Raw genomic sequence first — 26421 nt, 5'->3', positions numbered from 1 at the left:
CTCAATAGATGCAGAGAAAGCTTTCGACAAAATTCAACACCCATTTATGATAAAAGCCCTGCAGAAAGTAGGCATAGAGGGAACTTTCCTCAACATAATAAAGGCCATATATGACAAACCCACAGCCAACATTGTCCTCAATGGTGAAAAACTGAAACCATTTCCACTAAGATCAGGAAGAAGACAAGGTTGCCCACTCTCACCACTATTATTCAACATAGTTTTGGAAGTGTTAGCCACAGCAATCAGAGAAGACAAAGAAATAAAAGGAATGCAAATCGGAAAAGAAGAAGTAAAGCTGTCACTATTTGCAGATGACATGATACTATACATAGAGAATCCTAAAGATGCTACCAGAAAACTCCTAGAGCTAATCAATGAATTTGGTAAAGTAGCAGGATACAAAATAAATGCACAGAAATCTCTTGCATTTCTATACACTAATGATGAAAAATCTGAAAGTGAAATTAAGAAAACACTCCCATTTACCATTGCAACAAAAAGAATAAAATATCTAGGAATAAACCTACCTAAGGAGACAAAAGACCTGTATGCAGAAAATTATAAGACACTGATGAAAGAAATTAAAGATGATACAAATAGATGGAGAGATATACCATGTTCCTGGGTTGGAAGAATCAACATTGTGAAAATGACTCTACTACCCAAAGCAATCTACAGATTCAATGCAATCCCTATCAAACTACCACTGGCATTTTTCACAGAACTAGAACAAAAAATTTCACAATTTGTATGGAAACACAAAAGACCCCGAATAGCCAAAGCAATCTTGAGAACGAAAAATGGAGCTGGGGGAATCAGGCTCCCTGACTTCAGACTATATTACAAAGCTTCAGTAATCAAGACAGTTCGGTACTGGCACAAAAACAGAAATATAGATCAATGGAACAGGATAGAAAGCCCAGAGATAAACCCACACCCATATGGTCACCTTATCTTTGATAAAGGAGGCAAGCATATACAGTGGAGAAAAGACAGCCTCTTCAATAAGTGGTGCTGGGAAAATTGGACAGGTACATGTAAAAGTATGAAATTAGAACACTCCCTGACACCATGCACAAAAATAAACTCAAAATGGATTAAAGACCTAAGTGTAAGGGCAGACACTATCAAACTCTTAGAGGAAAACATAGGCAGAACACTCTATGACATACATCACAGCAAGATTCTTTTTGACCCAGCTCCCAGAGAAATGGAAATAAGAACACAAATAAACAAATGGGACCTAATGAAACTTAAAAGCTTTTGCACAGCAAAGGAAACCATAAACAAGACCAAAAGACCACCATCAGAATGGGAGAAAATATTTGCAAATGAAGCAACTGACAAAGGATTAATCTCCAAGATTTACAAGCAGCTCATGCAGCTCAATAACAAAAAAACCAACAACCCAATCCAAAAATGGGCAGAAGACCTAAATAGACATTTCTCCAAAGAAGATATACAGATTGCCAACAGACACATGAAAGAATGCTCAACATCATTAATCATTAGAGAAATGCAAATCAAAACTACAATGAGGTATCATCTCACACCAGTCAGAATGGCCATCATCAAAAAATCTAGAAACAATAAATGCTGGAGAGGGTGTGGAGGAAAGGGAACACTCTTGCATTGTTGGTGGGAATGTAAATTGATACAGCCACTATGGAGAACAGTATGGAGGTTCCTTAAAAAACTACAAATAGAACTACCATACGACCCAGCAATCCCAATACTGGGCATATACCCTGAGAAAGCCATAGGTCAAAAAGAGTCATGTACCAAAATGTTCATTGCAGCTCTGTTTACAATAGCCAGGACATGGAAGCAACCTAAATGTCCATCGACAGATGAATGGATAAAGAAGATGTGGCACATATATACAATGGAATATTACTCAGCCATAAAAAGAAATGAAATGGAGGTATTTGTAATGAGGTGGATGGAGTTAGAGTCTGTCATACAGAGTGAAGTAAGTCAGAAAGAGAAAAACAATTACAGTATGCTAACACATATATACGGAATCTAAGGGAAAAAAAAAAAACGCCATGAAGAACCTAGTGGCAAGACGGGAATAAAGACACAGACCTACTAGAGAATGGACTTGAGGATATGGGGAGGGGGTAGGGTGAGATGTGACAGGGTAAGAGAGTGTCATGGACATATATACACTACCAAATGTAAAATAGATAACTAGTGGGAAGCAGCCGCATAGCACAGGGAGATCAGCTAGGTGCTTTGTGACCACCTAGAGGGGTGAGATGGGGAGGGTGGGAGGGAGGGAGATGCAAGAGGGAAGAGAAATGGGAACATATTGTATATGTATAACTGATTCACTTTGTTATAAAGCAGAAGCTAACACACCATTGTAAGGCAATTATACTTCAATAAAGATGTTTAAAAAAAAAAAAACTAAATATAGAACGACTATGTGATCTACCAATCCCACTCCTGGGCATGTATCTGGAGAAAACCAGATAACTTGAAAAGATACATGCATCCCAATGTTCATTGCTGCACTCTTTGCAATAGCCAAGACATGGAAGCAACCTAAATGTCTATTGACAGATGAGTGGATAAAGAAGATGTGGTACATATATACACTGTAATATTACTCAGCCATAAAAAAGAATGAAATAATGCCATTCACAGCAGCATGGATGGACCTAGAGATTGTCATACTGCGTGAAGGAAGTCAGACAGAGAAAGACAAGTACCATATATCACTTATATGTGGAAGCTAAAAAAATGATACAAATGAACTTATTTACAAAACAGAAATAGAGTCACAGATGAGGAAAACAAACTTATGGTTACCAGGGGGGAAGGTGGGGAGGGATAAATTGGGAGATTGAGATTGACATATACATACTACTATATATAAAACAGATAACTAATAAGGACCTAGTGTGTAGCACAGGGAACTCTACCCAATACTCTGTAATGACCTATATGGTAAAATAATCTAAAAAAAAAGTGGATATATGTATGTGTATAACTGATTCACTTTACTGTATTCCTGAAACTAACACAACATTGTGAATCAACTATACTCCAATAAAATTTTTTTATGAAACCTAGATTGGTACATATATGCAATGGAATACTACTCAGCCATAAAAAAGAATGAAATAATGACATTTGCAGCAACATGAATGGACCTATAGATTATTATACTAAGTGAAGTAAGTCATACGTAGAAAGATCAATGTCAAATGATATCACTTCTATCTGGAATCTAGTTTAAAAATGATACAAATGAACTTATTTATAAAAGAGAAACAGATTCACGGATCTCAAAATCAAATTTATGGTTACCAAAGGGGAAACATGGGGTGAAGGGATAAATTAGGAGATTGTGATTTACATATGCACACTATATAAAATAGATAACCAACAAGGGCCTACTATATAGCACAGGGATCTCTACTCGATATTGTTTAATAACCTATATGGGAAAAGAATCTGAAAAAGAATGTATATATGTATATATATATATATGTATATATATGTATATATGTATATATATATATATGTATATATATATATACATATATATGTATAACTGATTCGCTTTGCTATACACCTGAAACTAACACAACATTGTAAATCAACTATACTCCAATAAAAATTTTTTTAAATAGAATATGTGGTATATATGTATATATATACATATATATATACACACACACAATGGAATACTACTCACCCATAAGAAAGAATGAAATTTTGCCCTTTGCAACAATATGGATGGGCCTGGTTGGTTTCATGCTTAGTGAAAGGAGTCAGACAGAGAAATACAAATAGTGTATGTTATCACTTCTATGTGGAATCTAAAAAATACAACAAACTTGTGAATATATCAAAAAGAAACAGACTAACAGATATAGAGAACAAATTAGTGGTTTCCAGTGGAGAGAGGGAAAGAGGAAGGGGCAAGATAGGGGTAGGTGATTAACAGGTATAAACTACTATGTATAAAATAAATAAGCTACAAGGATATATTGTACAACACATGGAATATAGCCACTATTGTATGGTAACTGTAAATGAAATATAATCTTTAAAAATTGTGAATCACTATATTGTATACCTGAAACTTATATAATATTTTACATCATCTAAACCTCAATGAAAAGTAATTTCCTACCTTTTGAAGGCTCAATAATATTACATTGTATGTTTACCTTAAATTTTGTTTGTCAGTTTATCTGTTGATGGATGTGTTGCTTCCACTTTTTGGCTATTGTGAATAATGCTGCTATCCACATGGTTGCACAATATCAGTTAGAGTTTTTGCTTTAAATTCTGATGGGCATATACCCAGAAATGAAATTGCTGGATCATATGGTAATTCTATTTTTAATTTTTTGTGGAACTTCCATACTGTTTTTTATAGTAACTGCACCATTTTACATTCCTACCAGCATTGCATAATGGGCACTATTTCTCAATATCCTTGCCAACACTTGTTATTTTCTGGTTTTACTTTGTGTGTTTGTTTTATAGTAGCCATCCAAATGAGTGTGAAATTGTATCTTGTTGTTTTGATTTGCATTTATCTAATGGTTAGTACTAAGCCTCTTTTCATGTAATTATTAGCCATTTGTGTCTCTTCTTTGGAGAAATGTCTGTTCAAATTGTTTGCCCATTTCTTTTTTTAATTGAGATTTGATTGACATTTAATAGTGTATTAGTATTAGGTTTCAGTTTTATTTTCTAAGATTTCACATACAAGTAAGAGCACACAGTATTTGTCTTCCACTGACTTATTTCACTTAGCATAATACCCTCAAAGTTCATCCATATTGTCACAAATGACAGGATTTCCTCTTTTTTATGACTGAATAATATTCCATTATATATATATATATATATATACCACAGTTTCTTTATCTATTTATCCATCAATGGACACTTGGGTTATTTCCATGTCTTGGCTATTGTAAATAATTCTGCAGTGAACATAGGGGTGCAGATATGTCTTTGAAACAGTGAGTTTATTTCTTTCAGGTATATACCCAAAAGTGGAGTTGTTGGATCTGGGAATTCTATTTTTAATTTTTTGAGCAACCTCCATACTGTTTTCCACAGTGGTCCAACTAACCCACCAACAATGCACAAGTGTTCCTTTTTCTCCACATCCTTGCCAACACTTGTTACTTCTCGTCTTGTTGATAACAGTGATTCTAACATGTGTGAGGTGATATCTCATTGTGGATTTGATTTGCATTTCCCTGGTGATTAGTGATGTTGAGCATCTTTTCATGTGCCTGTTGCCCACCTGTATATCTTCTTTCAAAAAATGCCTATTCAGAGCCTCTGCCCATTTTTTAAATGGGTTGTTTGTTTTTTTGTCGCTGCTGAGTTGCATGAGTTCTTTATATATTTTGGCTATTAACCCCTTATCAAATATTTGATTTGAAAATATTTTCTTTCAATTGGTAGGTTGCCTTTTCATTGTGTTGATGATTTTTTTGGCTGTGCAGAAACGTGTTTGGTTTGATATATTCCCACTTGCTTATTTTTGCTTTTGTTGCCTTTGTTTTGGTGTCAAAAGGGTTCAACCTTTTGGGGGCCTTTTGGGGCTCATGAATCTGAACGTCCATTTCTCTCAATATATTTGGTAAGTTTCAGCCTTTATTGCTTTAAATATATTTTCTGTTCCTTTATCTTTCTCTTCTTCCTGGATTCCCATAATGCATTTATTGTTTCTTTTGGTTTGTCCCATAAATCCAGTGGGCTTTCTTCACACTTTTTAATTCTTTTTTTCTTTTTGCTCCTCTGCCTGGATAAGTTCATATGATTTATCTTTGTGTTCATTGATTCTTCCTTATTCTTAATTGAGTCTGCTATTGAAGCTCCGTTGAATTCTTCAGTTCAGTCATTGTATTCTTCAGCTCTAGAATAAACTTTTTTGTTTCTATTTCTTTGTTGCATTTCTCATTGTGTTCATGGATTGTTTTCCTAGTTTTATTTAGTTGTTTGTGTGTTTTTGTTGTTCACTAAACTTTTAGAGGATTATTCTGAATACTTTGCCAGATATTTCATACATCTCTATTTCTTTAGGGTCAGTTATTGAAACTTTATTAATTTCCTTTGGTGGTGTCATGTTTACCTGATCTGCACATTTGAGTAAGCAGTCTCCTCTTCCAGACCTCACAGATTCACTTCAACAAGGATATTCCTAGTCAGCATACCTTGGTGTTCTGGATGGATCACCTGATAGCACCCTTTTACAGGTGAGGCTTCCTACTGGGATCTTTAAGTCAGGCCATAATCCTTCAGTGCCTTGTCTTAGCTGATACTGTGTCATATTTAGCACCTGCACCAGTAATGGATGATTAACTGGTTACTACCATGCAATGCCCACCACTTAAACTTGTTCCATGAAATACTTGCTGACTGAAGAGCTCCATTCCCGTAATAGGAAAACGGATAGTCTTGGTATAGGGGGTGACAGTTACAACCAGGGCAGAAACTTCTTTTTGTAGAACTGGGCCAATTTTAATAAAGTGGGTAATTACTACTTTAATTATTCTTCCTCCCAAGCTGATCACCTCTTGGGTGGGGTGGGGAGTCGAGGGGTCCCTTTGAAACATGAGTGATTTCTGGGATAAGGGAGATTTGGAAAAATATGGCCAATAAAGCCAGACAGTGCTGTTTAGATCTTGAAACCCAAACTATAGTTATTTAATTTTTTTTTCATTTTATATTGGACTATAGTTGATTTACAATGTTGTATTAGTTTCAGGTGTATAGCAAAGTGATTCAATTATACATATACATATATCTCTTCTTTTTTCAAATTATTTTCCCATTAGGTTATTACAGAATATTGAGCAGAGTTCCCTATGCTATACAGTAGGTCCTTGTTGGTCATCTATTTTAAATATAGTAGTGTATATATGTCAATCCCAAACTCCCAATCTATCACTGCCCCCGACCCTTCGTTCCTAGTAACCAAAAGTTTGTTCTCTATGTCTGTAAGTCTGTTTCTGTTTTGTAAATAAGTTCATTTGTTTTTTGTTTTTTTTTTAGATTCCACATATAAGTGATATCATATGATATTTGTCTTTCTCTGTCTGACTTCACTTAGTATGATAATTTCCAGGCCCATCCATGCTGCTGCAAGTGGTATTCTTTCATGCTTTTTAATGGCTGAGTAATATTCCATTGTCTACATGTACCACATCTTCTTTATTTGTAGATGGACATTTAGGTTGCTTCCATGTTTTGGCTATTGTAAACAGGGCTGCAGTGAACATTGGGATGCATGTATCTTTTCGAACTGTGGTTTTCTCCAGATGTATGCTGAGGAGTGGGATTGCTGGATCATATGGTAGCTCTATGTTTAGTTTTTTAAGGAATCTCCATACTTTTCTCCATAGTGGCTGTACTAATTTACATTCCCACCAACAGTGCAGGAGGTTTCCCTTTTCTCCACACCCTCTCCAGCATTTATTGCTTGTAGACTTTTTAATGATGGCCGTTCTGACTGGTGTGAGGTGATACCTCATTGTAGTTTTCATTTGCATTTCTCTAATAATTAGTGGTGTTGAGCATCTTTTCCTGTACCTCTTGGCCATCTGTATGTCTTCTTTGGAGAAATGTCTATTTAGGTCTTCTGCCCATTTTTTGATTGGGTTGTTTGGTTTTTTCAAATTCATTCTATGAGGCTACCATCACCCTGATACCAAAACCAGACAAGGATACCAAAGAAAAGAAAATTATAGGCCAATATCACTGATGAACATGGGTGCAAAAATCCTCAACAAAATACTAGCAAACCAAATCCAACAATACATTAAAAGGATTGTACACCATGATCAAGTGGGATTTATCCCAGGGATGCAAGGATTTTTCAATATGCACAAATTAATCAGTGTGATACACCACATTAACAAATTGAAGAATAAAAACCATATGATCCTCTCAATAAATGCAGAAAAAGCTTTTGACAAAATACAACACCGATTTATGATGAAAACTCTCTAGAAAGTGGGCATAGAGGGAACCTACTTCAACATAATAAAAGCCATATAGGACAAATCCACAGCTAACATCATACTCAATGGTGAAAATTTGAAAGCATTTCCTCTAAGATCAGGAACAAGACAAGGATGTCCACCCTCCCCACTTTTACTCAACATTGTTTTGGTAGTCCTAGCCACAGCAATCAGAGAAGAAAAAGAAATAAAAGGAATCCAAATTAGAAAAGAAGAAGTAAAACTGTCACTGTTTGCAGATGGCATGATACTTTACATAGACAATCCTAAAGATGCTACCAGAAAACTACTAGAGCTCATCAGTGAATTCAGTAAAGTTGTAGGTTACAAAATTAATACACAGAAATCTGTTGCATTTGTATATACTAACAACCAAAGATCAGAAAGAGAAATTAAGGAAACAATCCCATTAACCCATTGCATCAAAAAGAATAAAATACCTGGGATAAACCTACTTAAGGGGGCAAAAGACCTGTACTCCAAAAACTAAGATGCTGATGAAAGAAATCAAAGATGACACAAACAGATGGAAAGATATACCATGTTCTTGGATTCAAAGAATCAATATTGTCAGAATGACTGTACTACCCAAGGCAATCTACAGATTCAATGCAATCCCTATCAAATTACCAATGGCATTTCTCACAGAACTAGAATAAAAAACTTTAAAATTTGTATGGAGACACAAAAGACCCTGAATAACCAAAGCTATCTTGAGAAAGAAAAACGGAGCTGGAGGAATCAGGCTCCCTGACTTCAGACTATACCAAAAACCTACAGTAATCAAGACTGTATGGTACTGGCACAAAAACAGAAATATAGATTAATGGAACAGGATAGACAGTCCAGAGATAAACCCACGCACCTATGGTCAATTAATCTTTGCTAAAAAGAGGCAAGATTATACAATGGTGAAGACAGTCTCTTCAATAAGTGATGCTGGGAAAACTGGACAGCTACATGTAAAAGACTGAAATTAGAACATTCTCTAACACCATAAATAAAAATAAACTCAAAATGGATTAAAGACCTAAATGTAAGGCCAGACACAATAAAACTCTTAGAGGAAAACTTAGGCTGAACACTCTCTGTCATAAATCGCAGCAATATCTTTTTTGATCAGTCATCTAGAGTAATGAAAATTAAAACAAAAATAAACAAATTGGACCTAATTAAACTCAAAAGCTTTTGCACAGCAAAGGAAACCATAAACAAAACAAAAAGACAACCCACAGAATGGGAGAAAATATTTGCAAATGATGCAGTCTACAAGGGATTAATCTCCAAAGTTTACAAACAACTCATGCAGCTCAATATCAAAAAAATAAAAACTATAGTTAATATGTTGAAAGTGTGATTGTCTACTAGAAGGGGCTGGCTTCTACAACCACCCCTTCTGTGACTGCCAGATCCCTATATGGGGGCTGGTGCCTGCCACTAAAGGAGATCAGGAGTAGTCTTTGCAGGGGTAGCTGTCTTTGAATGTGATGCATTTTGAGGATTGTAATCTAACCCTAGTAAATATTGTAATTACTCCACCAGTTTACCAGAGATCATCCAATTTGGATTCCCTTTGTTTCTTTGGATCCAGTATAACCTCTCTTGTTCATCTCATAGTTCACACTTAAGCACGGGCCTGGTTGTAATTGGTTTGTTTAGCCTAGAGGAAAGAGGCATCATTGTTGATAGCAATTTCAATTTAGGCCAAATAGGGTATTGTTTGTAGAATTAACAAGCGACACAACTCTGAGTTTGTCTTTCATGAGTTTCTTTTAAATGTAGGGCAGCTGTGACCTCTTCAATTGTTTTAGCATTAGCTGTCATGGCTCATAAAAAGAACTTACACTTAACAGGAGCCCTCCTGACAAACAACTGGGTAGACTCAGGACCTAATTAAGTCACCTCTGGACTTGCAGAGTCATCATACTTCATGCCATACTGTATCCTCTATTACCTAGTAAGTCCACTCCAACATCCCAGCTGATGGAGGAGATATTTGGCCTCAGTTAACATTTTCCATTGCTAGTCTTCCTAGGCCTTTATGAGGCCTAACATAGGATGGTTAGCCCTCCAAGCCATAAAAATCTATATCAAAAGGTATATATAGACTGGGGTCCAAAGCCTCTTCTGTTGGTCATTCCCACCTTTCACACTAATTAGTAGGGACACCATTTTTTTCCATTTTGAGCCACCAATTCTGGCAACCAATTGCTTAATTTCAGCCCCCATAAGGTGAAGCTTGTTCCTCACCAGATCTATTCTATATAGCCAGGCAGCCCCTTTTTTACTTGATTCCAGGGTTAGGTCTTTAAGGAGAGACTGGGCCTCAGGAAAAAAGAGAGGTTATATCTCTTTATCCAACTGAGAACCAGCCCCTCCTTTTTCGCCCTCCCCTTGTGCCATTTCTATATCTTTAACTTTTGCAAGTAGTTACCAGGAAAGCAGAGGATAATATATCCTCATCACTATCATGATGGTATTGTGCTGCCTTGCCCTCTAGTGGGCACTAGTCCTCTTTCATAGGGTCCTGCCTTCCATTTCCTCTCCCCCAGAAGTTTAAGCTTCTACCTCATCTTTAGGCAGTGCCCTGGTGAGAAGCACCCTCTGGCAGAACTCAACACATGTCTAGTGGTTCAGAGCACCTGTTCAGTTATTGCACTGAAATTCATCTTATCTATGGCTTGCAGATACTGAGTGCAGATTCTCAGGGTATGCAAAGCAAGTAGGCTTTAAATGGCTAAAAACTGCTTATTTGGGCTATGTTTAAAACAATTGGATGGGTAAAATTTTGAGTTTGGCACTGATGGGCTTTTCAGCTAACACGTCCCAGCCTTCTATGAAGAAGTAAACAATATAGAGCCAATATGCAGAGGCCATCTTTAGCTCATTTATATAACAGTAATGTATAATAGTACAATCACTATGGAAAACAGTTTTTCACTTTCCTAAAAAACTAAACATGCAACTACCATATGATCTAACAATTGCACTAATTGCACTCTAGGACATGTATCCCAGAAAAATGAAAACTTTGTTCACACAAAAACCTGTACACTAATGTTCATAGCAATTTTATTCATAATAGCCAAAAACTGAAAACAACCCAAATTTCCTTCAACAAGTAAATTGTTCATAGGTAAAAAAAAAAAAACTCTGGTACATCAATGCCAGAGATTATTACTCAGCAATAAAGAGGAATGAACTATTGATACATGCAACACCTTGCAGAGAATTGTGATGAATTTTAAAAGCTAATCTCAAAATGTTACGTACTTTATGCTTCCATTTATATAAATTTCTTACAAAGACAAAATTAATGGTTAAGATTAATGGTTACCAGGGGTTAAGGACAGGGTGGAGGATAGAGGGTACGGAAATGTGTGTGGCTATAAAAGTACAATAGAAGTACTCCTTATGGTGAGGGAATTGTTATCTTGACTATATCAATATCATCCTAGTTGTGATATTATACTAGTTATCCTTTGAAGAACCTGGGTAAAGCATTTTGGGGATCACTCTTTATTATTTCTTTTTTTAATTGTGGTAAAATACACATAGCACAAAATTTACCATCTTAACCATTTTTAAGTGTACAGTTCAGTAATATTAAGTATATCTGCATTGTTCAATCAATCTCCAGAAATTTTCCATTTACAAAACTGAAATGTCTGTATCCATTAAACAGTTTTCTATTTCTGCCTCACTCCATCCCCTGCCAACTATCATTCTACTTTCTGTCTCTATGTATTTGAATACTCTAGATACCTCATATGAGTGGAACCATATATTAGCTGTCCTTTCATCTCTGGCTTATTTCACTTAGTATGATGTCCTCAAGGTTCATCCATGTGAACCTTCTGTCAGAATTTTCATTATCTTTTAAGGCTGAGTAATATTTCATTGATTGCATATCACATTTTGTTTATCCATTCATCTATCTATAGACACTTGGATAACTTCCACCTTTTGGTTCTTGTAAATAATGCTGCTATGAACGTTGGTGTAAAAGTATTTTTGAGGCCCTATTTTCAAATTCTTTTGGATATATACTGAGAAGTGGAATTAATGGATCATATGGTTAATCTATTTTTAATTTTTTTGAGGAATGACCATAGCGTTTTCCATAGAAACTGTACCACTTTACAGTCCCACAGTGGTGCACAACAGTTCCAATTTCTCCACATTCTTGCCAACACTTGTTTTTGTTTTTTTTGTTTTTTCAAATAGTAGCCATTCTAATGGGTATGAAATGATATGTTATGGTTTTAGTTTGCATTTCCCTAATGAGTAGTGATGATAGTTTCATGTGCTTATTGTCCATTTGTATCTCTTATTTGAAAAAACTTATTCAGGTCCTTTGTTTTTTTTTTTTAATTTTATTGGAGTATAGGTGATTTACAATGTTGTATTAGTTTCAGGTGTACAGCATAGTGATTCAGTTATACATACACATATATTCATTCTTTTGCAGATTCATTTCCCATATAGGTTATTATAGAATATTAAGTAGATTTCCCTGTGCTGTACAGTAGGTCGTTGTTGGTTATCTATTTTATATATAGTTGTGTGTGTATGATAATCCTAGGATCCTAATTTATCCCTCCCCATCCCCATGTATCCCCTTTGGTAACCATCGGTTTGTTTTCGAAATCTGTGAAACTGTTTTGTAAATAAGTTCATTTGTATCATTTTTTAAATTAGATTCCACATATGAGTGATATCATATGATATTTGTCTTTCTCTGTGTGACTTACTTCACTTAATATGATAATCTCTAGGTCCATCCATGTTGTTGCAAATGGCATTATTTTGTTCTTTTTTAAGGTTGAGTAATATTCCATTGTATATATGTACCACATCTTCTTTATCCATTCCTCTATCAGTGGACATTTAGGTTGCTTCCATGACTTGGCTATTGTAAATAGCACTGCAATTACAATTGGGGTGCATGTATCTTTTCGAATTATGGTTTTCTCTGGATATATGCCCAGGAGTGGGATTGCTGGATCATATGGTACTTCTATATTTAGTTTTTTAAGGAACCTCCATACTGTTCTCCATAATGGTTGTACTAATTTACAGTCCACCAACATTGTAGGAGGGTTCCCTTTTCTCCTCACCCTCTCCAGCATTTGTTTCTAGATTTTTTGATGATGGCCATTCTGACCAGTGTGAAGTGATACTTCATTGTAGTTTTGATTTGCATTTCTCTCATAATTAGTGATGTTGAGCATCTTTTCATGTGCTTTTGGGCCATCTGTATGACTTCTTTGGAGCAATGTCTATTTTGATATTCTGCCCATTTTTTTATTGTGTTGTTTGTTTTTGTGACATAGAGCTGCATGAGCTGTTTGTATATTTTGGAGATTAACCCCTTGTCAGTCACTTTGTTTGCAAATATTTTCTCCCAACCTGTGCATTGTCTTTTTGTTTTGTTTATGGTTTCCTTTGCTTTGCAAAAGCTTTTAAGTTTAATTAGGTCCCATTTGTTATTTTTGTTTCTTTTTCATTACTCTAGGAGGTGGATCAAAAAAGATATTGCTGTGATTTCCTAATAGGAGGGACTGGTTCCTGCCCAGTGGTGGGTGGAGCTGGGTCTTGTCCTTCTGGTGGGCAGGACCATGCTCAGGAAAACTTTAAGATGCTTGTCTGCTGATGGGTGGGGTTGTATTCCCGTCCTGTTGGTTGTTTGGCCTGAGGTGTCCCAGCACTGGAGCCTACAGGCTGTTGGGTAGGACTAACGGTCAGCCTCCGGGAGGGCTCATGCCAGTGAGTACTCCCCAGAACTGCTGCTGCCAGTGTCTTTGTCTCCACAGTGAGCCACAGCCGCCCCCTGCCTCTGCAGGAGACGCTCCAATACTAGCAGGTAGGTCTGGCCCAGTCTTTTATGGGGTCATTGCTTTATTCCCCTCTGTCCTGGTGCACACGAGACCTTGTGTGCACCCTCCAAGAGTGGAGTTTCTGTTTCCCCCAGTCCTGTGGAATTACTGAGATCAAACCCCACTGGCCTTCAAAGCCAGATCATCTGGGGGCTCCTCCTCCCAGTGCTGGACCACCAGGCTGGGAAGCCTGATGTGGGGCTCAGAAATTTCACTCCTGTGGGAGAACTTCTGTGGTTTCATTGTTTTCTAGTTTGTGGGTCACCCACCTGGTAGGAATGGGATTTGATTTTATCACAGTTGTGCCCCTCATACCATCTCATTCTGGCTTCTTCTTTGTCTTTGGATATAGGGTATCTTTTTTGGTCGGTTCTAGCATTTTTTTTGTCAATGTTTGTTTAGCAGTTAGTTGTGATTTTGGTGTTCTCATAAAAAGGTGTGAGCTCACATCCTTATACTCCACCAACTTGAGCTAATCTCATGTCAGAGCGTGTTCTGCCTGTTTTGCTATAAGACTTTTATAGTGTCTGGCCTTACATTTAGGTATTTGATCCATTTTGAGTTTATTTTTGTGTGTGGTGTTAGAGAATGTTATAATTTCATTTTTTACATGTAGCTGTCCAGTTTTCCCAGCACCACTTATTGAAGAGACTGTCTTTTCTCCATTGTATATCCTTGCCTCATTTGTCATAGATTAATTGACCATAGGAGCATGAGTTTATTTCTGGGCTTCCTATCTGTTCCATTGATCTATATTTCTTTTTTTTTTTGGATTTTTTTTTTAATTCAGACAGAAAGTCACAAAAATTATACTCATCCTCATCAGTTCACTCAGTCCCATGTAATTAATTTTTTTTTTCATCTTGATCTTTTGTTAGCACTTTTATGAGTTCATCAGTTTTTCATTAGAGTTCTGAAAATGCTTATTCATTCAGTTCAGCAGTACAGTCAGTTACCAGAAACCTGTACTTCTTAGAGTCTTTTCCATGAATTTCTTAAAGATGAAACCCTTTTATAGGAACATATTTGCAAAAGCATGAGAGTACACACAGAACTGTCTGTAAATGACAAAAGACTTAAAAATGACCACAGTTAAAAATTTGATGAAAGTTCATAACAATGCAGTTGACAAGAAAATTAGTTATTTCTGAGATATACATTTTAAGGTAATAACTAGGATTATGACTTATAACATTATACCAGAACATATAAGATTTTTAGAAATTTCATGTAATGTCTGAAACATTTATATTAACATATTTCCATACAAATAACCCAATGAAAGTTTAGTATTAGTTGTTTTGTTTGTTTGTTTGTTTATACTGCAGGTTCTTATTAGGCATCAGTTTTATACACATCAGTGTATACATGTCAATCCCAATCGCCCAATTCAGCACAACACCATCCCCACCCCACCGCAGTTTTCCCCCCTTGGTGTCCATATGTCCATTCTCTACATCTGTGTCTCAACTTCTGCCCTGCAAACCGGCTCATCTGTACCATTTTTCTAGGTTCCACATACATACGTTAATATACGATATTTGTTTTTCTCTTTCTGACTTACTTCACTCTGTATGACAGTCTCTAGATCCATACACGTCTCAACAAATGACTCAATTTCGTTCCTTTTTATGGCTGAGTAATATTCCATTGTATATATGTACCACAACTTCTTTATCCATTCGTCTGTTGATGGGCATTTAGGTTGCTTCCATGACCTGGCTATTGTAAATAGTGCTGCAATGAACATTCGGGTGCATGTGTCTTTTTCAATTACGGTTTTCTCTGGGTATATGCCCAGTAGTGGGATTGCTGGGTCATATGGTAATTCTACTTTTAGTTTTTTAAGGAACCTCCATATTGTTCTCCATAGTGGCTGTATCAATTTACATTCCCACCAACAGTGCAAGAGGGTTCCCTTTTCTCCACACCCTCTCCAGCATTTGTTGTTTGTAGATTTTCTGATGATGCCCATTCTAACTGGTGTGAGGTGATACCTCATTGTAGTTTTGATTTGCATTTCTCTAATAATTAGTGATGTTGAGCAGCTTTTCATGTGCTTCGTGGCCGTCTATATGTCTTCTTTGGAGAAATGTCTATTTAGGTCATCTGCCCATTTTTGGATTGGGGTGTTTGTTTCTTTAATATTGAGCTGAATGAGCTGTTTATAAATTTTGGAGATTAATCCTCTGTCCGTTGATTCGTTTGCAAATATTTTCTCCCATTCTGAGGGTTGTCTTTTTGTCTTGTTTATGGTTTCCTTTGCTGTGCAAAAACTTTGAAGTTTCATTAGGTCCCATTTGTTTATTTTTGTTTTTATTTCCATTACTCTAGGAGGTGGATCAAAAAAGATCTTGCTGTGATTTATGTCAAAGAGTGTTCTTCCTATGTTTTCCTCTAAGAGTTTTATAGTGTCCAGTCTTACATTTAAGTCTCGAATCCATTTTGAGTTTATTTTTGTGTATGGTGTTAGGGAATATTCTAATTTCATTCTTTTACATGTAGCTGTCCAGTTTTCCCAGCACCACTTATTGAAGAGACTGTCTTTTCTCCATTGTATATCTTTGCCTCCTTTGTCATAGATTAGTTGACCATAGGTGCGTGGGTTTATCTCTGGGCTTTCTATCTTGCTCCATTGATCTATGTTTCTGTTTTTGTGCCAGTACCATATTGTCTTGATTACTGTAGCTTTGAGTATAGTCTGAAGTCAGGGAGTCTGATTCCTCCAGCTCCGTTTTTTTCCCTCAAGACTGCTTTGGCTATTCGGGGTCTTTTGTGTCTCCATACAAATTTTAAGATGATTCGTTCTAGTACCGTAAAAAATGCCATTGGTAATTTGATAGGGATTGCATTGAATCTGTAGATTGCTTTGGGTAGTATAGTCATTTTCACAATGTTGATTCTTCCAATCCAAGAACATGGTATATCTCTCCATCTGTTGGTATCATCTTTAATTTCTTTCATCAGTGTCTTATAGTTTTCTGCATACAGGTCTTTTGTCTCCCTAGGTAGGTTTATTCCTAGGTATTTTATTCTTTTTGTTGCAATGGTAAATAGGAGTGTTTCCATACTTTCTCTTTCACATTTTTCATCATTAGTGTATAGGAAGGCAAGAGATTTCTGTGCATTAATTTTGTATCCTGCAACTTTACCATATTCATTAATTAGCTCTAGCAGTTTTCTGGTGGCAGTTTTAGGATTCTCTGTGTATAATATCATGTCATCCGCAAACAGTGACAGTTTTACTTCTTCTTTTCGAATTTGTATTCCTTTTATTTCTTTTTCTTCTCTTATTGCCGTGGCTAGGACTTCCAGAACTATGTTGAATAATAGTGGTGAGAGTGGACATCCTTGTCTCGTTCCTGATCTTAGAGGAAATGCTTTCAGTTTTTCACCATTGAGAATGATGTTTGCTGTGGGTTTGTCATATATGGCCTTTATTATGTTGAGGTAGGTTCCCTCTATGCCCACTTTCTGGAGAGTTTTTATCATAAATGGGTGTTGAATTTTGCCAAAAGCTTTTTCTGCATCTATTGAGATGATCATATGGTTTTTCTTCTTCAATTTGTTAATATGGTGTATCACATTGATTGATTTGCATATATTGAAGAGTCCTTGCATCCCTAGGATAAATCCCACTTGATCATGGTGTATGATCCTTTTAATGTGTTGTTGGATTCTGTTTGCTAGTATTTTGTTGAGGATTTTTGCATCTGTATTCATCAGCAATATTGGTCTGTAATTTTCTTTCTTTGTAGTGTCTTTGTCTGGTTTTGGTATCAGGGTGATGGTGGCCTCATAGAATGAGTTTGGGAGTGTTCCTTCCTCTGCAATTTTTTGGAAGAGTTTGAGAAGGATAGGTGTTAGCTCTTCTCTAAATGTTTGATAGAATTCACCTGTGAAGCCATCTGGTCCTGGACTTTTGTTTGTTGGAAGATTTTTAATCACAGTTTCATTTTCATTGCTTGTGATTGGTCTGTTTATATTTTCTGTTTCTTCCTGGTTCAGGCTTGGAAGGTTATACCTTTCTAAGAATTTGTCCATTTCTTCCAGGTTGTCCATTTTATTGGCATAAAGTTGCTTGTAGTAGTCTCTTAGAATGCTTTGTATTTCTGCAGTGTCTGTTGTAACTTCTCCTTTTTCATTTCTGATTTTATTGATTTGAGTCCTCTCCCTCTTTTTCTTGATGAGTCTGGCTAATGGCTTATCAATTTTGTTTATCTTCTCAAAGAACCAGCTTTTAGTTTTATTGATCTTTGCTATTGTTTTCTTTGTTTCTATTTCATTTATTTCTGCTCTGATCTTTATGATTTCTTTCCTTCTGCTAACTTTGGGTTTTGTTTGTTCTTCTTTCTCTAGTTTCTTTAGGTGTAAGGTTAGATTGTTTACTTGAGATTTTTCTTGTTTCTTAGCCTTGTATAGCTATAAACTTCCCTCTTAGAACTGCTTTTGCTGCATCCCATAGGTTTTGGGTCGTCGTGTTTTCATTGTCATTTGTCTCTAGGTATTTTTTGCTTTCCTCTTTGATTTCTTCAGTGATCTCTTGGTTATTTAGTAACGTATTGTTTAGCTTCCATGTGTTTGTCTTTTTTACGTTTTTTTCCCTGTAATTCATTTGTAATCTCATAGCATTGTGGTCAGAAAAGATGCTTGATATGATTTCAGTTTTCTTAAATTTACTGAGTCTTGATTTGTGACCCAAGATGTGATCTATCCTGGAGAATGTTCCGTGCGTACTTGAGAAGAACGTGTAATCTGCTGTTTTTGGATGAAATGTCCTATAAATATCAATTAAATCTATCTGGTCTATTGTGTCATTTAAAGCTTCTGTTTCCTTATTTATTTTCATTTTGGATGATCTGTCCATTGGTGTAAGTGAGGTGTTAAAGTCCCCCACTATTTTTGTGTTACTGTCAATTTCCTCTTTTATGGCTGTTAGCAGTTGCCTTATGTATTGAGGTGCTCCTATGTTGGGTGCATATATATTTATAATTGTTATATATTCTTCTTGGATTGATCCCTTGATCATTATGTAGTGTCCTTCCTTGTCTCTTGTAACATTCTTTATTTTTAGGTCTATTTTATCTGATATGAGTATAGCTACTCCAGCTTTCTTTTGATTTCCATTTGCATGGAATATCTTTTTCCATCCCCTCACTTTCAGTCTGTATGTGTCCCTAGGTCTAAAGTGGGTCTCTTGTAGACAGCATATATATGGGTCTTGTTTTTGTATCCATTCAGCAAGCTTGTGTCTTTTGGTTGGAGCATTTAATCCATTCACGTTTAAGGTAATTATCGATATGTATGTTCCTATGACCATTTTCTTAATTGTTTTGGGTTTGTTTTTGTAGGTCCTTTTCTTCTCTTGTGTTTCCCACTTAGAGAAGTTCCTTTAGCATTTGTTGTAGAGCTGGTTTGGTGGTGCTGAATTCTCTTAGCTTTTGCTTGTCTGTAAAGCTTTTGATTTCTCCATCGAATCTGAATGAGATCCTTGCCAGGTCGAGTAATCTTGGTTGTAGGTTCTTCCCTTTCATCACTTTAAGTACATCATGCCACTCCCTTCTGGCTTGTAGAGTTTCTGCTGAGAAATCACTTGTTAACCTTATGGGAGTTCCCTTGTATGTTATTTTTTGTTTTTCCCTTGCTGCTTTCAATAATTTTTCTTTGTCTTTAATTGTTGCCATTTTGATTACTATGTGTCTCGGTGTGTTTCTCCTTGGGTTTATCCTGTATGGGACTCTCTGCGCTTCCTGGACTTGGGTGGCTATTTCCTTTCCCATGTTAGGGAAGTTTTCGACTATAATCTCTTCAAATATTTTCTCTGGCCCTTTCTCTCTCTCTTCTCCTTCTGGGACCCCTATAATGCAAATGTTGTTGCGTTTAATGTTGTCCCAGAGGTCTCTTAGGCTGTCTTCACTTCTTTTCATTCTTTTTTCTTTAGTCTGTTCTGCAGCAGTGAATTCCACCATTCTGTCTTACAGGTCACTTATCCGTTCTTCTGCCTCAGTTATTCTGCTATTGATTCCTTCTAGTGTAGTTTTCATTTCAGTCATTGTATTGGTCATCTCTGTTTGTTTGTTGTTTAATTCTTCTAGGTCTTCGTTAATCATTTCTTGCATCTTCTCAATCTTTGCCTCCATTCTTATTCTGAGGTCCTGGATCATCTTCACTATCATTATTCTGAATTCTTTTTCTGGAAGGTTGCCTATCTCCATTTCATTTAGTTGTTTTTCTGGGGTTTTTTCTTGTTCCTTCATCTGATATATAGCCCTCTGCCTTTTCATCTTGTCTATCTTTCTGTAACTGTGGGGTTTGTTCCACAGGCTGCAGGATTGTAGTTTTTCTTGCTTCTGCTGTCTGTCCTCTGGTGGTTGAGGCTATCTAAGAGGCTTGATGGGAGGCTCTGGTGGTGGGTAGAGCTGACTGTTGCTGTGGTGGACAGAGCTCAGTAAAACCTTAATCCACTTAACTGTTGATGGGTGTGCCTGGGTTCCCTCCCTGTTGGTTGTTTTGCCTGAGGCAACCCAACACTGGAGCCTACCTGGGCTCTTTGATGGGGTTAATGGCAGACTCTGGGAGGGCTCACACCAAGGAGCACTTCCCAGAGCCTCCACTGCCAGTGTCCTTGTCCCCACGGTGAAACAGAGCCACCCCCCGCCTCTGCAGAAGACCCCCCAACACCAGCAGGTAGGTCTGGTTCAGTCTCCCCCAGGGTCACTGCTCCTTCCCCTGGGTCCCGATGCGCACACTACTTTGTGTGTGCCCTCCAAGAGTGGGGTCTCTGTTTCCCCCAGTCCTGTCGAAGTCCTGCAATCAATTCCCACTAGGCTTCAAAGTCTGATTCTCTAGGAATTCCTCCTCCCGTTGCCGGACGGCCAGGTTGGGAAGCCTGACGTGGGGCTCAGAAGCTTCACTCCAGTGGGTGTACTTCTGTGGTATAAGTGTTTGCCAGTCTGTGAGTCACCCACCCAGCAGTTATGGGATTTGATTTTACTCTGATTGCGCCCCTCCTACCGTCTCACTCTGGCTTCTCCTCTGTCCTTGGACGTGGAGTATCCTCTTTGGTGAGTTCCAGTGTCTTCCTGTCGATGATTGTCCAGCAGCCAGTCGTGATTCTGGTGCTCTCGCAAGAGGGAGTGAGAGCACGTCCTTCTACCCCTCCATCTTGGTTCTGATCTATATTTCTGTTTTTGTGCCAGTACCATACTGTTTTGATGACTGTAGCTTTGTAGTATAGTCTGAAGTCAGGGAGCCTGATTCCTCCAGCTCCCTTTTTCTTTCTCAAGATTGATTTGGTTACTTGGGGTCTTTTGTGTTTCCATACAAATTTAAAATGTTTTATTCTAGTTCTGTGAAAAATGCCATTGGTAATTTGATAGGGATTGCATTGAATCTATAGATTGCCTTGGGTAGTATAGTCATTTTCAAAATTTTGATTCTTCCAGTCCAAGAACATGGTATATCTGTCCATCTATCTGCATCATCTTCAATTTCTTTCATCAGTGTCTTATAGTTTTCAGAGTATAGGTCTTTTCCCTCCTTAGGCGGGTTTATTCTAAGTATTTTATCATTTTTGATGTGATGGTAAATGGGATTGTTTCCTTAATTTCTCTTTCTGATCTTTCATTGTTAGAGTATAGTAATGCAAGACATTTCTGTGTATTAATTTTGTATCCTGCAGCTTTATCAAATTCGTGTTTGCCTTTACTGGTAAGCCTTCCCATTCATAATTTTATTGTTTCTAGTTGTGGCCTTTTCATTTCCTCCTACAGAAATTCCTTTAGCATTTGTTGTAAAGCTTTTTTGGTGGTGCTGAATTCTCTTAACTTTTGTTTTTCTGTAAAGGTTTTGATTTCTCTGTCAAATCTGAATAAGAGCCTTGCTGGGCAGAGTATTCTTGGTTGTAGGTTCTTCCCTTTTATCACTTTAAATATATCATGCCACCAGATTCTGGCCTGCAGAGATTCTGCTGAAAAATCAGCTGATAACCTTATTTTGATTCCCTTGTATGTTATTTGTTGCTTTTCCCTTGTTACTTTTAATGTTTTCTCCTTGTCTTTAATTTTTGTCAGTTTGATTAATATGTGTCTTGCTGTGTTCCTCCTTGGGTTTATCTTGTATGGGACTCTGTGCTTCCTGGACTTGAGTGAGCATTTCCTTTCTCATGTTAGGGAAGTTTTCAGCTATTATCTCTTCAAATATTTCCTCAGACCCTTTCTCTCTCTCTTCTCCTTCTGGGACCCCTATAATGCAAATATTGGCGCATTTTATGTTTTCCCAAAGGTCTCTGAGAGTGTCCTCATTTCTTTTCATTATTTTTTCTGTTCTGTGGCAGTGATTTCCACCACTCTGTCTTCCAGCTCACTTATTCGTTCTTCTGCCTCATTTATTCTGCTATTGATTTCCTTCTAGTGTATTTTGCATTTCAGTTATTGTACTGTTCATCTGTTTGTTGTTCTTTGAACCTTCTAGCTCTTTGTTAAACATTTCTTATATCTTCGCTGTCTGTACCTCCATTCTTTTTCTGAGATCTTGGATCATATTTACTATCGTTACTCTGAATTATTTTTTAGGGAGATTGTCTATCTCCATTTCACTTAGTTGTTCTGGGTTTTTATCTTGTGCCTTCTTCTGGATCATATTTCTCTGCCATCTCATTTTGTCTAATTTTCTGTGTTTGTGGTCTCCTTTCTGCAGCCTGCAGGATCGTAGCTCCTTTTGCTTCTGGTGTCTGCCCCCTGGTGGTTAAGGTTGGTCCTGGGGCTTGTGCCTGCCCACTGGTGGGTGGAGTTGGGTCTTGTCCCTATGGGGGCAGGGCCATGTCAAAGGGTGTGTTTAGAGGTGGCTGTGAGCTCAGTACGACTTTAGGAAGCCTGTCTTCAGCAGAGATCTTTCTGTTAGGAACTTTACTCTTAAATTATGAGCATGTCCAGTCTTTTTAATGTCATCAAAGTTACCTAACTTTTGAGATCTGCCTACCTACCAGGCTAATATTTTCTTGACATGAGGAAAACATAAACAATCTATTTCTCCAGCTAAGCTAACCCACTTTTTTTCTTTTTGTTTATTCAAGGTTCTGGTGTGGGATGTATAACCGCTTTGACAAAGGGCTGCAGCCCAAGCAGAGTATGCTAGAGAGCCTCTTGGAAATTAAGAAGCAGAGATCAATGCTGGAGGCAGATGTGCACAAACTAGAAAAGGTGAAGAGTTAAATCTCAAAATGAGAACCTCTTGCCCCTTCTGAGTAGGCCCAATCCACTGAGAGTTGAATTGGTACTTGTGAGAAGCTGCCTGGCTGGCTTGTTATACTCTCTGCTTTCCAAGCATCCTGTGTCTATAAAGCTCTAAGGTGCAACTCTTTTTTTACGTCCCATATTAAGTGGTAAATATAACACTCAGCTAAACAAGTGGATTGGTTCCCTTTTTGGATCTGGATGGAATTATTAGGAGGAACAAGAGGGAATGACAGGGAAGTAATACAAGCATTTGTTATCCATCAAGAGAATAAGTATAACTTCTTGGGTGTACTAATGAGAACAATGAAATTGTTATATTTCCAATTAGGAAAACCTTATAAAAAATCTGATTTCCTTCCCATGTAGATTATAAACTCTGCTTATTGTACCAGCAAAACCAAAGTCACACACTTGTTTTTAATTAGAAGTTAAACAAGTCAACAGGGATTTCCTTTCAAAAAATGGAAAATGCTGAACTGCTTCTGGAATCCAGAGGTCCCTAAGGGTGTGTTTGAAGTAGAGGGGAGGGATATTTTTTAGAAAAGAATTCTTGGAAAGGGTGTGCTGTTTAGGAACTGGGTGTGAACCTCCTTTCGACCAGATAAGGCATAGCTTTTCTGCTCACTGTAAGTAAACAAATATCCTTTTATTGTGAAAATAAATGTATTGTGATTACATCAGATCCTAAACTTTTGAATGTCCTCTTGGCAGGTAACGGTCAGTTAGTTGGTTCCATTAAAAAAAAAGAAGAAGAAGGGGAAGGGGAAGGGGAAGGAAAAAACTGGAGCATAACTTAAAATCATAGGAAACAAAGGAAACAAGCAGCCCCAGGAAGGTCAAGCCCTAGGCAGAACTGAAAAGTAGGAAACCTTTTTCCTAGTGTCTCCTGCCTCCTTTTTTACCTATTAGCAGCCTTCTCCACAAGGCCTCCAGAGCAGGTCTCCTATTCTAAACCCAGCCCTTTCACTTATTCCTGCCTAATTCCTGAGAGAATCAGATTCATTCTAGATTGAATCAGATCACTTTCTGATTCTAAAGTTCAAAAGTAAGTAAGGCTTCCTTTTAAAATAATAACTATTATTAACATTCCTTTTTTAATACAGAGAAGAGAAACAAAAGCAGCCCAACAGATAACCCCGTTGACGTTTAAAAAAAAAAGGCAGTACAAGTATAAAGTTAGAATATGCAGAATACAAAAATGTACAAAATGGAACGTTGAAAAAACTCTCCCAGCCACCTACCCATTCAGTTTCTCTCTCCAAGGGTTATCACTGTGTGTATGTGTGTGTGTGTGTGTGTGTGTGTGTGTGATTTTGTGATTTCCAGGAAAATAAGAGTGGTATGCTTATACCCTAAGGAAGGAGTTCTTAACTGGAGTCCATGAACCCATAGATATCCACAGATGCCCTTCAGGGGATCTGTGTATGAAACCCCTGAAATTGTACCTAAAAACTGTTTGTGTGCCATCTCATGCACTCACATGTGAATGCATGCAGTTTTCTGAGAAGAAGGTCCATCATTTTCTTCAGATTTTCAAAGGTGTCTATGACCCACAAAAGTTAAGAATCACTGTTGTAAAGTATCAGTGAATCATTGTGTTATCCCTGAAGGTGAAAATATCCATTGGAGATAGCATGAAGTAGTAGACAGATAATAGACTTTGGCATTAAGAAGAGGCAGGGTCAGATCCCAGCTCTACCACTTCCTAAATGTGTGAATTTGGGGTGACTTAAATTCTCTGAGCCTGTTTCCTCATCTGTAAAATACAGCTAATTCCTAACTAATAAGACTCTTAAGTATAAAAGGAAATACTATATGTAAAGTGCCTGGCACATGGAGGTATTCAATAAATGTTAGTGATCCTTTCCCTTGCCCTCCCTGCTCCCAGTAATAAAATTGCATTTATCAGAAAAGGGAACTTTTATATATACAAGACCCTTGAGGGTCTTTAGTAGTAGGGCTTTTAAAGCACTATGTCAAGTGATGAAGAAAAGATGTTTGAGGATGAGGAGGGGGCAAAAGGTCATTTGCTACCATATAAGTGACAGCAGGCAGGATCCCTATAAGTCAATGTGATATTTGCCTAGTTTTACTCCGGTTTCTAATTCTTTTCAACCATTCCTTGCTCCCATGACAGAAAGTGAAAGCCCATGATGAGCCACCAGAAGAAGTCTGTACCTGCTCTCAATCAGGGCGTTTATTATCTCAACACCTGGGAACTCCTTTAACCAATCCTCTCAGCTTTATGGGTATTGATGGAGACCTGAATACCTTGATGGAGAATGGCACTCTTTCTAGGGAAGGAGGCCTTCGAGTTCAGATGGATCAAGTAAAAAGCCAGTGTGCAGACCTCCACCCTGACTATTATGGGACCATGGGCAACCTTAGGGCCATAAACATTTCTGGGGATGTCGGCTTCTCTGGAGACACAGGCATTTCTGGGGTCTCAGGCATCTCTGGCAACACGGGCACCTCTGAGGCTATGGGCTTCTATGAAGGCATCAGCATCTCTGGGGCCATGAGCTTCTCTGGGACCACAGGCCTCTCTGAAGACACAGGACTCTCTAAGGCCATCATCAAGGAGGCAGGTTTCTCTAAGCAACAGTGAGCTATTCATCTGCTTCCATATTAGGTGCACCTGCAACACCCACAATGATCCTTGTCTCAAAAAAAGGCTGTGCTGCTTTTCTAATTGGATTAAATGGGCAAGGCCAGGGCACCCCTCCTCCCACTTAAGAGTCTGGAAGGGGATTTAGGGCCTTTACTAGTTAAGCAACCAGTATATGCATGTCAAGCAGCCCAGAATATAGGCAAGAGAAAGAATATGTTATTATTCTAGAATGGGATTTAGCTTTAAAAATATTGCTTTTCAGCTGAGATATTAGGCTGGTTCCATTATTCCATTTTCCTTAAAGATCAGCCTCCCTAACATTTCCACTCTTACTATTATAGCATGAGAACAAGTTGAAATATTGTCACAGTGGAGAATTAAGCCCCTGTTGAGGGGAGAGATGGTGTGCAACAGGTAGCTGAATTGCATAATAGCTTAAAAGAAAATTTTACTTGGAATTATATTTAGTCATACAATGTAAGCTAACATTATTGCCAATAGAGACCCCAACATTTGCCTGAGAAATAAATCAAAATGATCCATGGGTGCTTGGTGGTTTAGAACATATAAGGAAATAGTTTTCTTAGGTTACAACACTTGTTTTCCCCAACTCACACCCTGATTAGGTCTTATAATACTCAGCCAAATCCCTTTTTAATAGATAGCCCATTGATAAACTTAAA

At 37.5% G+C, this 26421-nt stretch overlaps 1 protein-coding gene across 1 annotated transcript in view; it reads left to right on the top strand.

The window, feature by feature from the left end:
- The window catches only part of MTMR8 (myotubularin related protein 8), a 198201-nt gene extending 172466 nt beyond the window's left edge, over positions 1–25735 (top strand). Inside the window, exons 13-14 of the mRNA XM_068533038.1 lie at positions 22965–23091; positions 25265–25735. Coding sequence (XP_068389139.1) covers positions 22965–23091; positions 25265–25735 — 598 coding nt within the window. The remainder of the gene's footprint in view (positions 1–22964; positions 23092–25264) is intronic.
- The last annotated feature ends 686 nt before the right edge of the window (positions 25736–26421 follow it).

Source organism: Eschrichtius robustus, chromosome X, assembly GCF_028021215.1.
Source record: "Eschrichtius robustus isolate mEscRob2 chromosome X, mEscRob2.pri, whole genome shotgun sequence".
Taxonomy (NCBI): Eukaryota; Metazoa; Chordata; class Mammalia; order Artiodactyla; family Eschrichtiidae; genus Eschrichtius; species Eschrichtius robustus.
This window is presented reverse-complemented; position numbering and strand designations above follow the sequence as displayed.